The sequence below is a fragment of the Hyla sarda genome, unplaced genomic scaffold (assembly GCF_029499605.1).
Source record: "Hyla sarda isolate aHylSar1 unplaced genomic scaffold, aHylSar1.hap1 scaffold_211, whole genome shotgun sequence".
Lineage (NCBI taxonomy): Eukaryota > Metazoa > Chordata > Amphibia > Anura > Hylidae > Hyla > Hyla sarda.
Window position 1 is genome coordinate 79,920 of NW_026608774.1, and position 17,181 is coordinate 97,100.

Below are 17,181 nucleotides of genomic sequence, written 5' to 3' on the forward strand. Positions count from 1 at the left end.
AGCAGACTCTGTATAAGAGAGTGAACCTGTCTCTGCACAGAAGGATCCTCTAATAGGCTGGAATTCAGTCTCCACAACCCTCTACCTGTCTCAGGACACCGTGTGACACCCAAACAGAAATATAAGGCCAGATGGTCAGAATAAGGGACGATCTTCTCATCCTTCTCACCAATGGTCTCTGTGGGACTAACCAGAGCTAAATCTATACGACTACTTCTTCCACCACAGAAATAGGTAAACTTTGCCTTCCGACCACCCTGCACAAACACATCTGACAACCCGGCCTGTAGAATGATGTTGTTTAAGACCTTGGAGTCTCGTGTCAGAGGTCTATTAGAGGATCTGTCACTAGATGTTCTGGAGGCATTAAAATCTCCAGCCAAGATGACAGGGACAGACGTGAAGAGATATGGCTTTACTTCATTATAAAGGTTAACCCTTTCAGTCACTGTCTGTGAACCATAGATATTAATGAGTCGGAGCCTTCTACCCCGAATAGTAACTTCTAGCATTAGGCACCTTCCCATCAATACCTCTGTCAGCCTATGTATAGTTACATCATTGGTGGTAAACAGGATAGAGACCCCGGCACTTGGTTCCACAGCCAGTGACCAAAAGGATGGACCAGACCGCCATTCACGCTCTGCTTCACGTAACAGTCCTTGAGTATTTAAACGTGTCTCCTGTAAGAAGAAGATGTCAGCATCAATAGACTTTAGATGGTCATATACGACATGTCTGGTCCTCCTCACTCTGACACTGTTCACATTACTGGAGAACACTTTAAGGGTAAAGTCGGCCATCATAACAAAGGAAAGAAGAAAGTGCAGAGATGTCACCCCCATCATCATAGATCAGAGTCTGAGCCCTCCTGCTGACCACCTGTTTCCATGTCCGATGCGGACAGACGTTTTGCTCGTGGGAGTCTCCTTTTTGTGGGGGGATCACCCTCTTGGTCTTCATTAAATTCATCTACCACTCGCTTTAACTCTCTCTCCATCTCTTCCTCAGCGTCTGACTCTGATAGGACACTGTACCTTTTTGTGATGGTCATGACACCTGACCCGGGGTCTACTTTCTTTTTGGAGGGTTTTTGGACAGTGGTCCATCCCTCCTCAGGCTTACGGCTGGCTTTGTCTTTCTTCCGTCTCTTCTGCGGATTTATTGATGCTGGGGCAGAAGAAGACATGGCCACAACCTGCTCAGTGACCTCCCTGTTCCCCTCAGTGGCTCCTGGCTGGGACTGGTCGGGCACTGTGTCACCAATATTGTCACCCATATTGTCACCCCTAGTGTCACCTACAGTGTCACCCATATTGTCACCCCTAGTGTTATGCTGAGGCTCGGGCTGTGTCACTGCTGACCCTGACACCAACGTCTCCTCCTCCAGGTCCTCTGCCCCCTCCAGCAGGTCCTCATCAGGGAAGTCCTTACAGATGTTATGCCAGGCGTCAGGACAGTCCCTGTGGGAGTGACCGGTCTTACCACAGAGGTTGCAGCGGATATTCTTGCAGGTGGCGCTGACATGGCCGATCTCCCCACATAAATTACACTTCACTAGGGTGCACACACTCGCGATATGACCGGTCTTCCCACACTTGAAGCATTTTCTGGGCTGACCTGCATAGAAACAAACCCCTTTCTCCCGACCAATGAAGAAAGAATTGGGCAGATGTTGGGTTATGTTATTAATCTGCCGTAACTTCACCAAAACCTTCCACCCGCCCGTCCATATGCCGTCCTCATCCCTGGTCTTAGTCAGGTCTGACATTAGGTCACAGTGTCTCTTTAACCATACGACAATATCCTGGGGGGGGACAGACTCGTTCCAGAATATAATGGTGACATTCGCTGTGTCCGGTCTGGAGATGGGGACAAAGCTGAACTTATTCCAGCCATCAGCATCTCTCACCCGGGTGACATGGGCCCAGAAGCGATCTAGGTCAGACATGAGTTTGAAGCTGACGTCATAGCCCTGCCTGTCAGGAAGGTTTATCACTGCCAGGATGTTAGATGGCAGGAAGCCCATTTGGTGGCACAGAAGTTCACGGACCACAAACCTCCTGTCAGGCAGCTCCTCCTTGGCCCCTCTATGTCTGAACCTGACCACGTTCCTCCTCTTGAAAGCCTGACCCGTATAGTTTACATTGGACATGAATGGTGACCCGCGGCTCCAGGCATTACCAGAGGAGGCGCCACTACTTCTACCCTCCTGCTGTACTTGGGGGCGCTGTGGTGGCTGCTGACCAGCCGTACTAGGGGGGTCTGACACTTGTGTGACTAAAGGGGGGAAGTGTTGTGCATCAGACTGTACAGCCCCCTCCCCACCATCAACCTCTATACTCTGGGGGTCACAAGCCTCTGAAGGCTGAACTAATGGTGAACCTGACCCCAGAGATGACCCCAGATCCCACACAGACTGTGAAGCGCCCCCCTCTGCAGACACATTATCAGTAATATCACATACATTCATATCATTGCAGTCACTGGCAGTATGATCCTGCACTACAGAGCCCAGCAAGCCCTGCAGAGCCATGTCCTGTGAACTCTCTGCTGCACTGCTGCCTTCAGGTAAGAGTCCACAGTTCTGCTGCTCTCTACTGCCCCCAGGGGCTTGTGGTGACTGCACTACTGTTACAGAGTTACCTTCAGGTATGTGTCCATAGTCCTGCTTCACCGTGCTGACTGCTGGGACTTGTGGTACCTCTGGAGGAGTCTCTGCAGGTCTCTGTTGTTGCTGGACACTTGCTCCCCCTTGTCTGTACAAATCCCCTTTCTGAAAAGGGAAGCTGGCTGGTCTGAGGAGTGGTCTTGCATAGGGGTGTGAATCGCCAAGAATTTGGCGATTCGATTCGAATCGCGATACCAGTGTGGCGATTCGATATATCGCGATATATCGCGATACCGTCTAGGTGACGATACATCGCGATATATCACCCACCTGGGAGCATTCATAGATCCCAATAGACGCCGCTGTCAGCTTTGACAGCGGCGATCTAGTACTCCGGCGCGCACTTTTCTCATGTTATCCCGTCCGGGCTGCAAAATAAAATAAAACGCACTTTATCTTACCTGCCAACGAGCCCGCGGAGCTCCGGTACAGTCCGGTACAGGTGTTCGGTCCCCGGGCTGTATTCTTCTTACTTCCTGTTAGTCCGGCACGTCACATGGAGCTTCAGCCTATCACCAGCGGAGGCGGGACATCGCTGCGGCCAGTGATAGGCTGAAGCTCCATGTGACGTGCCGGACTAACAGGAAGTAAGAAGAATACAGCCCGGGGACCGAACACCTGTACCGGACTGTACCGGAGCTCCGCGGGCTCGTTGGCAGGTAAGATAAAGTGCGTTTTATAAAAAATTCCACATCCCTAAAAGAATCGATTCAAAAATATTTTGAATCGATTCTGTATCGGCAAATGAAAAATGCTGGATGTCCTCTTGTCTTGCACAGGACTGCTGGATGTCCTCTTGTCTTGTACAGGACTGCTGGGTGTCCCCTGGTGAGGCTGTAGACTTGGGTTCAGCAGTAGATGTAGATGACTTTGGTCTTTCCTTATATCCCTCAAATCGCTGCTGATTCCTGAAGGTTTCAGCGACTGGTCCCATCTGGTCCAATACGTCCTCCATGTCCTGCACAGTGTCAGCGAGCTGCACAGCGAGGGAGCTCAGCTTCAGCCTTTAGCTTGTATACACAGTCTATCTGTTTGTTTCTGCAGCTGTAACTTTGTCCTTTTTAGTTCCTCAAGTCTCTTTACCAGAGCTGGGATCTGCTCGGCCAAACACAGTTCAGGCGCCCGCTGAGTATTGGGGGGCCGCGCTGGTGGGGTACTCACAGGACTCTGCTTCTGAGGTGGGATCTGTCTCGGTGCTGTAGTCACTGCTGCAGGGTCACAATCTCCAGACTGGGGACTGGGCCCCTGGTTCTTCCCAGTGACCGCACTTGTGGCCCCCTGAAGCCTTCCTGGTGTATTCACTCTGGGCTCATCTGGCGTGCTTGTAACTTTTGCGCTGCTCCCGCTCCCGTATCGTGTGCGGTCAGAACGTATCAGGACAGGCTGCTGCAGATTCTCCTGCATGGTCTGCTTCTCCAGGGATGTTCTCCTCTGTCTGACTGCAGGAGGGGTGGATTGTACCTGCAGCCATTACCTTACTTGATGAAGTTTCTTTCCTCACTTCCACAGCTTTCTTCTCATCTGTGCTTCTTACTGCACCAGAACTGACAACATTCTGAACATTTCTCACATCCAGAGAAACTTTAGGATTTTCATCCATGGTTTGTGGTGTCTGGGGATTAATTCCCAGAATAGGCCGAGAAGCCTGGGCCTTGCTTGGGGAGCTTCCCCACCCAGGGTGGCCCCTCCCTGGGCTTTCTCCAGACATCAGGAGAGCTACACAGACACAACCTCTCAGCTAGGAGGCAGTATTATAGTAGTTATATTCTTGTATATAGGAGGCAGTATTATAGTAGTTATATTCTTGTATATAGGAGCAGTATTATAGTAATTATATTCTTGTATATAGGAGGCAGTATTATAGTAGTTATATTCTTGTATATAGGAGCAGTATTATAGTAGTTATATTCTTGTATATAGGAGCAGTATTATAGTAGTTATATTCTTGTATATAGGAGCAGTATTATAGTAGTTATATTCTTGTATATAGGAGCAGTATTATAGTAGTTATATTATTGTATATAGGAGCAGTATTATAGTAGTTATATTCTTGTATATAGGAGGCAGTATTATAGTAGTTATATTCTTGTATATAGGAGCAGTATTATAGTAGTTATATTCTTGTATATAGGAGCAGTATTATAGTAGTTATATTCTTGTATATAGGGGCAGTATTATAGTAGCTATATTCTTGTATATAGGAGCAGTATTATAGTAGTTATATTGTATATAAGAGCAGTATTATAGTAGTTACATTCTTGTATATAGGAGGCAGTATTATAGTAGTTATATTCTTGTATATAAGAGCAGTATTATAGTAGTTATATTCTTGTATATAGGAGCAGTATTATAGTAGTTATATTCTTGTATATAGGAGCAGTATTATAGTAGTTATATTATTGTATATAGGAGCAGTATTATAGTAGTTATATTCTTGTATATAGGAGGCAGTATTATAGTAGTTATATTCTTGTATATAGGAGCAGTATTATAGTAGTTATATTCTTGTATATAGGAGCAGTATTATAGTAGTTATATTCTTGTATATAGGGGCAGTATTATAGTAGCTATATTCTTGTATATAGGAGCAGTATTATAGTAGTTATATTCTTGTATATAAGAGCAGTATTATAGTAGTTACATTCTTGTATATAGGAGGCAGTATTATAGTAGTTATATTCTTGTATATAAGAGCAGTATTATAGTAGTTATATTCTTGTATATAGGAGGCAGTATTATAGTAGCTATATTCTTGTATATAGGAGCAGTATTATAGTAGATATATTCTTGTATATAGGAGCAGTATTATAGTAGTTACATTCTTGTATATAGGAGGCAGTATTATAGTAGTTATATTCTTGTATATAGGAGCAGTATTATAGTAGTTATATTCTTGTGTATAGGAGCAGTATTATAGTAGTTATATTCTTGTATATAGGAGCAGTATTATAGTAGTTATATTCTTGTATATAGGAGCAGTATTATAGTAGTTATATTCTTGTATATAGGAGCAGTATTATAGTAGTTATATTCTTGTATATAGGGGCAGTATTATAATAGTTATATTCCTGTATATAGGAGCAGTATTATAGTAGTTATATTCTTGTATATAGGAGCAGTATTATAATAGTTATATTCCTGTATATAGGAGCAGTATTATAGTAGTTATATTCTTGTATATAGGAGCAGTATTATAGTAGTTATATTCTTGTATATAGGAGCAGTATTATAGTGGTTATATTCTTGTATATAGGGGCAGTATTATAGTAGTTATATTCTTGTATATAGGAGCAGTATTATAGTAGTTATATTCTTGTATATAGGAGCAGTATTATAGTAGTTATATTCTTGTATATAGGAGCAGTATTATAGTAGTTATATTATTGTATATAGGGGGCAGTATTATAGTAGTTATATTCTTGTATATAGGAGCAGTATTATAGTAGTTATATTCTTGTATATAGGAGCAGTATTATAGTAGTTATATTCTTGTATATAGGGGCAGTATTATAATAGTTATATTCCTGTATATAGGAGCAGTATTATAGTAGTTATATTCTTGTATATAGGAGCAGTATTATAATAGTTATATTCCTGTATATAGGAGCAGTATTATAGTAGTTATATTCTTGTATATATGAGCAGTATTATAGTAGTTATATTCTTGTATATAGGAGCAGTATTATAGTGGTTATATTCTTGTATATAGGGGCAGTATTATAGTACATATATTCTTGTATATAGGAGCAGTATTATAGTAGTTATATTCTTGTATATAGGAGGCAGTATTATAGTAGTTATATTCTTGTATAGGGGCAGTATTATAGTAGTTATATTTTTGTATAGGGGCAGTATTATAGTAGTTATATTCTTGTATAGGGGCAGTATTATAGTAGTTATATTCTTGTATATAGGAGCAGTATTATAGTAGTTATATTCTTGTATATAGGAGCAGTATTATAGTAGTTATATTCTTGTATATAGGAGCAGTATTATAGTAGTTATATTCTTGTATATAGGGGCAGTATTATAGTAGTTATATTCTTGTATATAGAAGCAGTATTATAGTAGTTATATTCTTGTATATAAGAGCAGTATTATAGTAGATATATTCTTGTATATAGGAGAAGTATTATAGTAGTTATATTCTTGTATATAGGAGCAGCATTATAGTAATTATATTCTTGTATATAGGAGCAGTATTATAGTAGTTATATTCTTGTATATAGGAGCAGTATTATAGTAGTTATATTCTTGTATATAGGAGCAGTATTATAGTAGTTATTGTCACGATGCCGGCTGGCAGGAGGTGGATCCTCTGTGCCAGAGAGGGATAGCGAGGACCGTGCTAGTGGACCGGTTCTAAGACACTACTGGTTTTCACCAGAGCCCGCCGCAAAGCGGGATGGTCTTGCTGCGGCGGTAGTGACCAGGTCGTAACCACTAGCAACGGCTCACCTCTCTGGCTGCTGAAGATGCTGAAGATAGGCGCGGTACAATGGAGTAGGCAGAAGCAAGGTCGGACGTAGCAGAAGGTCGGGGGCAGGCGGCAAGGATCGTAGTCAGGGGCAACGGCAGGAGGTCAGGAACACGGACTGGGAACAGACTAGGGAACGCTTTCACTAGGCACTGAGGCAACAAGATCCGGCAAGGGAGTGCAAGGGAAGTGAGGTAATATAGGGAAGTGCACAGGTGATCACACTAATAGGTAATTGGAAGATTGGGCCAGGCACCAACATTGGTGCACTGGCCCTTTAAATTGCAGAGACCCGGCGCGCGCGCGCCCTAGGGAGCGGGGCCGCGCGCGCCGGGACAGGACCGACGGAGAGCGAGTCAGGTACGGGGACCGGGGTGCGCATCGCGAGCGGGCGCCACCCGCATCGCGAATCGCACCCCGGCAGGAGGCGGGACCGCAGCGCACCCGGTCAGTGGATCTGACCGGGGCGCTGCAGCAACGGGGATGAGGCGAGCGCTCCGGGGAGGAACGGGGACCCGGAGCGCTCGGCGTAACAGTACCCCCCCCCTTGGGTCTCCCCCTCTTCTTGGGGCCAAAGAACCTGAGGAAAAAAAAAAAATCAATTTTTCCGTGAAGAGGTCCGATGCACATTAGGAGGGGTTCTGTGCGGAAAGGCATGAGACCGTCCAATCTTTTATTGTAAATACAATAGATGTAGAGGGGTCTGGCGAGACTGGTCACAGGGACGTAGAACCTGTTGAAAAGAGAGGCCAAAAAAAATTTTCCTGCAGATCCGGAATCCAAGGGAACCATAGTAGAGAAGGAGAAGGTAGAGGCAGATATCCGTACAGACACAGTAAGGCGTGGAGAAGCAGAGTTGACATGAAGAACTGTGTCACCTTTGTGCGGAGTCAGCGTACGTCTTTCCAGGCGGGGAGGACGGATAGGACAATCCTTCAGGAAGTGTTCGGTACTGGCATAGTACAGGCAAAGATTCTCCATGCGGCGTCGTGTCCTCTCTTGAGGTGTCAAGCGAGACCGGTCAACTTGCATAGCCTCCGCGGCGGGAAGCACAGGAACGGATTGCAGAGGACCAGAGGAGAGAGGAGCCGGGGAGAAAAAAACGCTTCGTGCGAACAAAGTCCATATCCAGGCGGAGCTCCAGACGCCATCCGGAAGAACGCATGTCAATGCGAGTGGCAAGATGAATGAGTTCATGTAGGTCAGCAGGAGTCTCTCGTGCGGCCAGAACATCTTTAATGTTGCTGGATAGGCCTTTTTTAAAGGTCGCGCAGAGAACCTCATTATTCCAGGACAACTCGTAGGCAAGAGCCCGGAACTGAATGGCGTACTCGCCAATGGAAGAAACACCCTGTTCCAGGTTCAGCAGGGCAATCTCGGCAGAAGAAGCTCGGGCAGGCTCCTCGAAGACACCACGGACCTCAGCGAAGAAGGACTGGACTGTGGCTGTGGCAGAATCATTGCGGTCCCCATCAAACTTGTCCGGCAGGGACAAGCAGGGGTTAGGAACGGCCGGTTGCTGCGGAGGAATTGCAGGAGCCGGCGGAGGAGATGGTTGTTGCAGCTGTAGCTGTGACTGAAGTTGCTGTACCTGCGGCAGCAGCTGCTGTGACTGAAGTTGCTGTATCTGCGGCAGCAGCTGCTGTAACTGTGAGTGAAGACGCTGTGTCTCGGAGATCAAGTATGCCAGCTGTTGATCTCGTTGGGCGATCTTTCCGCCAAATTTGTCCGGCAGGGACAAGCAGGGGTTAGGAACGGCCGGTTGCTGAGGAGGAGTTGCAGGAGCCGGCGGAGGAGATGGTAGTTGCAGCTGTAGCTGTTGCTGTATCTGCGGCTGCAGCTGCTGTATCTGTGACTGAATACGCAGTGCCTCGGAGGTCAAGTATGCCAGCTGTTGATCTCGTTGGGCGATCTTTAGGGCTAGCTGGGCGACCAGTGTAGGATCTTCAGCGGGATCCATGGCCGGATCTACTGTCACGATGCCGGCTGGCAGGAGGTGGATCCTCTGTGCCAGAGAGGGATAGCGAGGACCGTGCTAGTGGACCGGTTCTAAGACACTACTGGTTTTCACCAGAGCCCGCCGCAAAGCGGGATGGTCTTGCTGCGGCGGTAGTGACCAGGTCGTAACCACTAGCAACGGCTCACCTCTCTGGCTGCTGAAGATGCTGAAGATAGGCGCGGTACAATGGAGTAGGCAGAAGCAAGGTCGGACGTAGCAGAAGGTCGGGGGCAGGCGGCAAGGATCGTAGTCAGGGGCAACGGCAGGAGGTCAGGAACACGGACTGGGAACAGACTAGGGAACGCTTTCACTAGGCACTGAGGCAACAAGATCCGGCAAGGGAGTGCAAGGGAAGTGAGGTAATATAGGGAAGTGCACAGGTGATCACACTAATAGGTAATTGGAAGATTGGGCCAGGCACCAACATTGGTGCACTGGCCCTTTAAATTGCAGAGACCCGGCGCGCGCGCGCCCTAGGGAGCGGGGCCGCGCGCGCCGGGACAGGACCGACGGAGAGCGAGTCAGGTACGGGGACCGGGGTGCGCATCGCGAGCGGGCGCCACCCGCATCGCGAATCGCACCCCGGCAGGAGGCGGGACCGCAGCGCACCCGGTCAGTGGATCTGACCGGGGCGCTGCAGCAACGGGGATGAGGCGAGCGCTCCGGGGAGGAACGGGGACCCGGAGCGCTCGGCGTAACAGTTATATTCTTGTATATAGGAGCAGTATTATAGTAGTTATATTCTTGTATATAGGAGCAGTATTATAGTAGTTATATTCTTGTATATAGGAGCAGTATTATAGTAGTTATATTCTTGTATATAGGAGCAGTATTATAGTAGTTATATTCATGTATATAGGAGCAGTATTATAGTAGTTATATTCTTGTATATAGGAGCAGTATTATAGTAGTTATATTCTTGTATATATAGGAGCAGTATTATAATAGTTATATTCTTGTATATAGGAGCAGTATTATAGTAGTTATGTTCTTGTATATAGGAGCAGTATTATAGTAGTTATATTCTTGTATATAGGAGCAGTATTATAGTAGTTATATTCTTGTATATAGGGCAGTATTATAGTAGATATATTCTTGTATATAGGAGCAGTATTATAGTAGTTATATTCTTGTATATAGGAGCAGTATTATAGTAGATATATTCTTGTATATAGGAGCAGTATTATAGTAGTTATATTCTTGTATATAGGAGCAGTATTATAGTAGTTATATTCTTGTATATAGGAGCAGTATTATAGTAGTTATATTCTTGTATATAGGAGGCAGTATTATAGTAGTTATATTCTTGTATATAGGAGCAGTATTATAGTAGTTATATTCTTGTATATAGGAGCAGTATTATAGTAGTTATATTCTTGTATATAGGAGCAGTATTATAGTAGTTATATTCTTGTATATAGGAGCAGTATTATAGTAGTTATATTCTTGTATATAGGAGCAGTATTATAGTAGGTATATTCTTGTATATAGGAGCAGTATTATAGTAGTTATATTCCTGTATATAGGAGCAGTATTATAGTAGTTATATTCTTGTATATAGGAGCAGTATTATAGTAGTTATATTCTTGTATATAGGAGCAGTATTATAGTAGTTATATTCTTGTATATAGGAGCAGTATTATAGTAGTTATATTCTTGTATATAGGAGCAGTATTATAGTAGTTATATTCTTGTATATAGGAGGCAGTATTATAGTAGTTATATTCTTGTATATAGGAGCAGTATTATAGTAGTTATATTCTTGTATATAGGAGCAGTATTATAGTAGTTATATTCTTGTATATAGGAGCAGTATTATAGTAGTTATATTCTTGTATATAGGAGGCAGTATTATAGTAGTTATATTCTTGCATATAGGAGAAGTATTATAGTAGTTATATTCTTGTATATAGGAGGCTGTATTATAGTAGTTATATTCTTGCATATAGGAGAAGTATTATAGTAGTTATATTCTTGTATATAGGAGAAGTATTATAGTAGTTATATTCTTGTATATAGGAGCAGTATTATAGTAGTTATATTCTTGTATATAGGAGTAGTATTATAGTAGATATATTCTTGTATATAGGAGCAGTATTATAGTAGTTATATTCTTGTATATATAGGAGCAGTATTATAGTAGTTATATTCTTGTATATATGAACAGTATTATAGTAGTTATATTCTTGTATATAGGAGCAGTATTATAGTAGTTATATTCTTGTATATATAGGAGCAGTATTATAGTAGTTATATTCTTGTATATATGAACAGTATTATAGTAGTTATATTCTTGTATATAGGAGCAGTATTATAGTAGTTATATTCTTGTATATATAGGAGCAGTATTATAGTAGTTATATTCTTGTACGTATGTGATGATGCTGGGATCTGTAGTTCTTCACTATCTTCAGTCTCATTATTCTATCATACGGTTGTATTCCTCTTTCCCATCGCTCTCTGCAGACATAACCATTGTTGTGTTTTTCATTGTTTTGTAGTGTCATCTAGACTTTCCCAGCCATCATCCCCCCAGTCGAGCTGTCCATCTCCCCCCATCCCTGCGGGTAAAGTCATCTCTCCATCTCAGAAGCTCAGCAAGAAGGCCCTGAAGCAGGTAATCATGGGGTCCGCCTGTTCAGGTCTGGGGTCTCACTTCCTCATCTATCACTCTCATCAGCCATGTTCATGTGTCACACAGGATTATCAAAGAACCCAGAGATTTCCATTCTGCTGTCTCTGGTCTCCATGACATCATCTGGGTCAGTGCTTCCCAACCAGGGTGCCTCCAGCTGTTGCAAAACTACAACTCCCAGCATGCCTGGACAGCCTTCGGCTGTCCAGGCATGCTTTGAGTCGTAGTTTTGCAACAGCTGGAGGCACCCTGGTTGGGAAACACTGATCTGTGTGAATACAATCTATTGTCCTCTGTTATCAGCCAGGGCTGTACATTATATGGTGTCTGTCCCCGCAGGCTCTGAAGCAGCAGCAGCAGAAGAAGCAGCAGCGGCGGAGATCTGGGATAGCGGTTCCGTCCAGCCAGCACCTCCTGCTGAAAACTGTGAAAGCTGCAACGAATATCACCCCGGCCAAACCAGCGCCAGCACCTCACAGTACGTATGTCTGCCCTGTGTCAGGAGGGGTGTAATGCTCTGCTTAGTGTCAGGAGAGGTGCAATGCTCTGCTTAGTGTCAGGAGGGGTGTAATGCTCTGCTTAGTGTCAGGAGAGGTGCGATGCTCTGCTTAGTGTCAGGAGGGGTGAGATGCTCTGTTCAGTGTCAGGAGAGGTGCGATGCTCTGCTTAGTGTCAGGAGGGGTGAGATGCTCTGCCCTGTTTCAGTAGAAGTGCAATGCTCTGCTCAGTGTCAGGAGAGGTGAAATACTCTGCCCTGTTTCAGTAGAGGTGCAATGCTCTGCTCAGTGTCAGGAGAGGGGAGATGTTCTGCAGTGTCAGGAGGGGTGAGATGCTCTGCCCTGTGTCAGGAGAGGTGCAATGCTATGCTTAGTGTCAGGAGGGGTGAGATGCTCTGCTCAGTGTCAGGAGAGGTGAGATGCTCTGACCTGTTTCAGGAGAGGTGCAATGCTCTGCACAGTGTCAGGAGGGGTGAGATGCTCTGCTCAGTGTCAGGAGGGGTGAGATGCTCTGCTTCTGTAGCGGTGAGATGCTCTGCTCAGTGTCAGGAGGGGTGAGATGCTCTGCTTCTGTAGCGGTGAGATGCTCTGCTCAGTATAAGTTGATGCAGGTTCCTACAGTATATTCCATTAAGAGTTAATTCTGTGTGATATCTTATGTGTTTCCTGAATATAATCCGAGAGCTGCAGTGTAGACTGACACACAGAGGGGTCTGCAGTGTAGACTGACACACACAGAGGGGTCTGCAGTGTAGACTGACACACACAGAGGGGTCTGCGGTGTAGACTGACACACAGAGGGGTCTGCGGTGTAGACTGACACACACAGAGGGGTCTGCAGTGTAGACTGACACACAGAGGGGTCTGCGGTGTAGACTGACACACAGAGGGGTCTGCAGTGTAGACTGACACACACAGAGGGGTCTGCGGTGTAGACTGACACACACAGAGGGGTCTGCAGTGTAGACTGACACACAGAGGGGTCTGCAGTGTAGACTGACACACACAGAGGGGTCTGCAGTGTAGACTGACACACACAGAGGGGTCTGCGGTGTAGACTGACACACAGAGGGGTCTGCGGTGTAGACTGACACACACAGAGGGGTCTGCAGTGTAGACTGACACACAGAGGGGTCTGCGGTGTAGACTAACACACAGAGGGGTCTGCAGTGTAGACTGACACACACAGAGGGGTCTGCGGTGTAGACTGACACACACAGAGGGGTCTGCGGTGTAGACTGACACACACAGAGGGGTCTGCAGTGTAGACTGACACACAGAGGGGTCTGCAGTGTAGACTGACACACAGAGGGGTCTGCGGTGTAGACTGACACACACAGAGGGGTCTGCAGTGTAGACTGACACACAGAGGGGTCTGCAGTGTAGACTGACACACAGAGGGGTCTGCGGTGTAGACTGACACACAGAGGGGTCTGCAGTGTAGACTGACACACACAGAGGGGTCTGCAGTGTAGACTGACACACAGAGGGGTCTGCGGTGTAGACTGACACACAGAGGGGTCTGCGGTGTAGACTGACACACACAGAGGGGTCTGCGGTGTAGACTGACACACAGAGGGGTCTGCGGTGTAGACTGACACACAGAGGGGTCTGCGGTGTAGACTGACACACACAGAGGGGTCTGCAGTGTAGACTGACACACAGAGGGGTCTGCAGTGTAGACTGACACACAGAGGGGTCTGCAGTGTAGACTGACACACAGAGGGGTCTGCGGTGTAGACTGACACACACAGAGGGGTCTGCGGTGTAGACTGACACACACAGAGGGGTCTGCAGTGTAGACTGACACACACAGAGGGGTCTGCAGTGTAGACTGACACACACAGAGGGGTCTGCAGTGTAGACTGACACACACAGAGGGGTCTGCAGTGTAGACTGACACACACAGAGGGGTCTGCAGTGTAGACTGACACACACAGAGGGGTCTGCAGTGTAGACTGACACACAGAGGGGTCTGCAGTGTAGACTGACACACAGAGGGGACTGCGGTGTAGACTGACACACACAGAGGGGTCTGCGGTGTAGACTGACACACACAGAGGGGTCTGCAGTGTAGACTGACACACACAGAGGGGTCTGCAGTGTAGACTGACACACACAGAGGGGTCTGCAGTGTAGACTGACACACACAGAGGGGTCTGCAGTGTAGACTGACACACAGAGGGGTCTGCAGTGTAGACTGACACACAGAGGGGTCTGCAGTGTAGACTGACACACACAGAGGGGTCTGCAGTGTAGACTGACACACACAGAGGGGTCTGCAGTGTAGACTGACACACAGAGGGGTCTGCAGTGTAGACTGACACACAGAGGGGACTGCGGTGTAGACTGACACACACAGAGGGGTCTGCAGTGTAGACTGACACACAGAGTGGTCTGCAGTGTAGACTGACACACACAGAGGGGTCTGCAGTGTAGACTGACACAGAGGGGTCTGCAGTGTAGACTGACACACAGAGGGGTCTGCAGTGTAGACTGACACACAGAGGGGTCTGCAGTGTAGACTGACACACACAGAGGGGTCTGCAGTGTAGACTGACACACACAGAGGGGTCTGCAGTGTAGACTGACACACAGAGGGGTCTGCAGTGTAGACTGACACACAGAGGGGTCTGCAGTGTAGACTGACACACAGAGGGGTCTGCAGTGTAGACTGACACACACAGAGGGGTCTGCAGTGTAGACTGACACACACAGAGGGGTCTTCAGTGTAGACTGACACACAGAGGGGTCTGCAGTGTAGACTGACACACAGAGGGGTCTGCAGTGTAGACTGACACACAGAGGGGTCTGCAGTGTAGACTGACACACAGAGGGGTCTGCGGTGTAGACTGACACACAGAGGGGTCTGCAGTGTAGACTGACACACACAGAGGGGTCTGCGGTGTAGACTGACACACACAGAGGGGTCTGCAGTGTAGACTGACACACACAGAGGGGTCTGCAGTGTAGACTGACACACACAGAGGGGTCTGCAGTGTAGACTGACACACACAGAGGGGTCTGCAGTGTAGACTGACACACAGAGGGGACTGCAGTGTAGACTGACACACAGAGGGGTCTGCAGTGTAGACTGACACACACAGAGGGGTCTGCGGTGTAGACTGACACACACAGAGGGGTCTGCAGTGTAGACTGACACACACAGAGGGGTCTGCAGTGTAGACTGACACACACAGAGGGGTCTGCAGTGTAGACTGACACACAGAGGGGTCTGCAGTGTAGACTGACACACAGAGGGGTCTGCAGTGTAGACTGACACACACAGAGGGGTCTGCAGTGTAGACTGACACACAGAGGGGACTGCAGTGTAGACTGACACACACAGAGGGGTCTGCAGTGTAGACTGACACACAGAGGGGACTGCAGTGTAGACTGACACACACAGAGGGGTCTGCAGTGTAGACTGACACACAGAGGGGTCTGCAGTGTAGACTGACACACAGAGGGGTCTGCAGTGTAGACTGACACACACAGAGGGGTCTGCGGTGTAGACTGACACACACAGAGGGGTCTGCGGTGTAGACTGACACACACAGAGGAGACTGCAGTGTAGACTGACACACACAGAGGGGTCTGCAGTGTAGACTGACACACACAGAGGGGTCTGCAGTGTAGACTGACACACAGAGGGGTCTGCAGTGTAGACTGACACACAGAGGGGTCTGCAGTGTAGACTGACACACACAGAGGGGTCTGCAGTGTAGACTGACACACACAGAGGGGTCTGCAGTGTAGACTGACACACACAGAGGAGTCTGCAGTGTAGACTGACACACAGAGGGGTCTGCAGTGTAGACTGACACACACAAAGGGGTCTGCAGTGTAGACTGACACACAGAGGGGTCTGCGGTGTAGACTGACACACACAGAGGGGTCTGCAGTGTAGACTGACACACAGAGGGGACTGCAGTGTAGACTGACACACAGAGGGGTCTGCAGTGTAGACTGACACACAGAGGGGTCTGCAGTGTAGACTGACACACACAGAGGGGACTGCAGTGTAGACTGACACACAGAGGGGACTGCAGTGTAGACTGACACACAGAGGGGTCTGCGGTGTAGACTGACACACACAGAGGGGTCTGCGGTGTAGACTGACACACACAGAGGGGTCTGCGGTGTAGACTGACACACAGAGGGGTCTGCAGTGTAGACTGACACACACAGAGGGGTCTGCAGTGTAGACTGACACACACAGAGGGGTCTGCAGTGTAGACTGACACACAGAGGGGTCTGCAGTGTAGACTGACACACACAGAGGGGTCTGCGGTGTAGACTGACACACAGAGGGGTCTGCGGTGTAGACTGACACACACAGAGGGGTCTGCGGTGTAGACTGACACACAGAGGGGTCTGCAGTGTAGACTGACACACACAGAGGGGTCTGCAGTGTAGACTGACACACAGAGGGGTCTGCAGTGTAGACTGACACACACAGAGGGGTCTGCAGTGTAGACTGACACACAGGGGTCTGCAGTGTAGACTGACACACACAGAGGGGTCTGCAGTGTAGACTGACACACACAGAGGGGTCTGCGGTGTAGACTGACACACAGAGGGGTCTGCGGTGTAGACTGACACACAGAGGGGTCTGCGGTGTAGACTGACACACAGAGGGGTCTGCAGTGTAGACTGACACACAGAGGGGTCTGCGGTGTAGACTGACACACAGAGGGGTCTGCGGTGTAGACCGACACATACAGAGGGGTCTGCGGTGTAGACTGACACACACAGAGGGGTCTGCGGTGTAGACTGACACACAGAGGGGTCTGCAGTGTAGACTGACACACACAGAGGGGTCTGCAGTGTAGACTGACACACAGAGGGGTCTGCAGTGTAGACTGACACACACAGAGGAGTCTGCAGTGTATACTGACA

At 47.4% G+C, this 17,181-nt stretch overlaps 1 protein-coding gene across 1 annotated transcript in view; it reads left to right on the forward strand.

Moving 5' to 3' along the window:
- The window catches only part of ASXL2 (ASXL transcriptional regulator 2), a 93,288-nt gene that overhangs the window by 39,505 nt on the left and 36,602 nt on the right, over window positions 1–17,181 (forward strand). Inside the window, exons 4-5 of the mRNA XM_056552921.1 lie at window positions 11,649–11,764; window positions 12,122–12,260. Of these exons, the coding sequence (XP_056408896.1) occupies window positions 11,649–11,764; window positions 12,122–12,260 (255 nt within the window). The remainder of the gene's footprint in view (window positions 1–11,648; window positions 11,765–12,121; window positions 12,261–17,181) is intronic.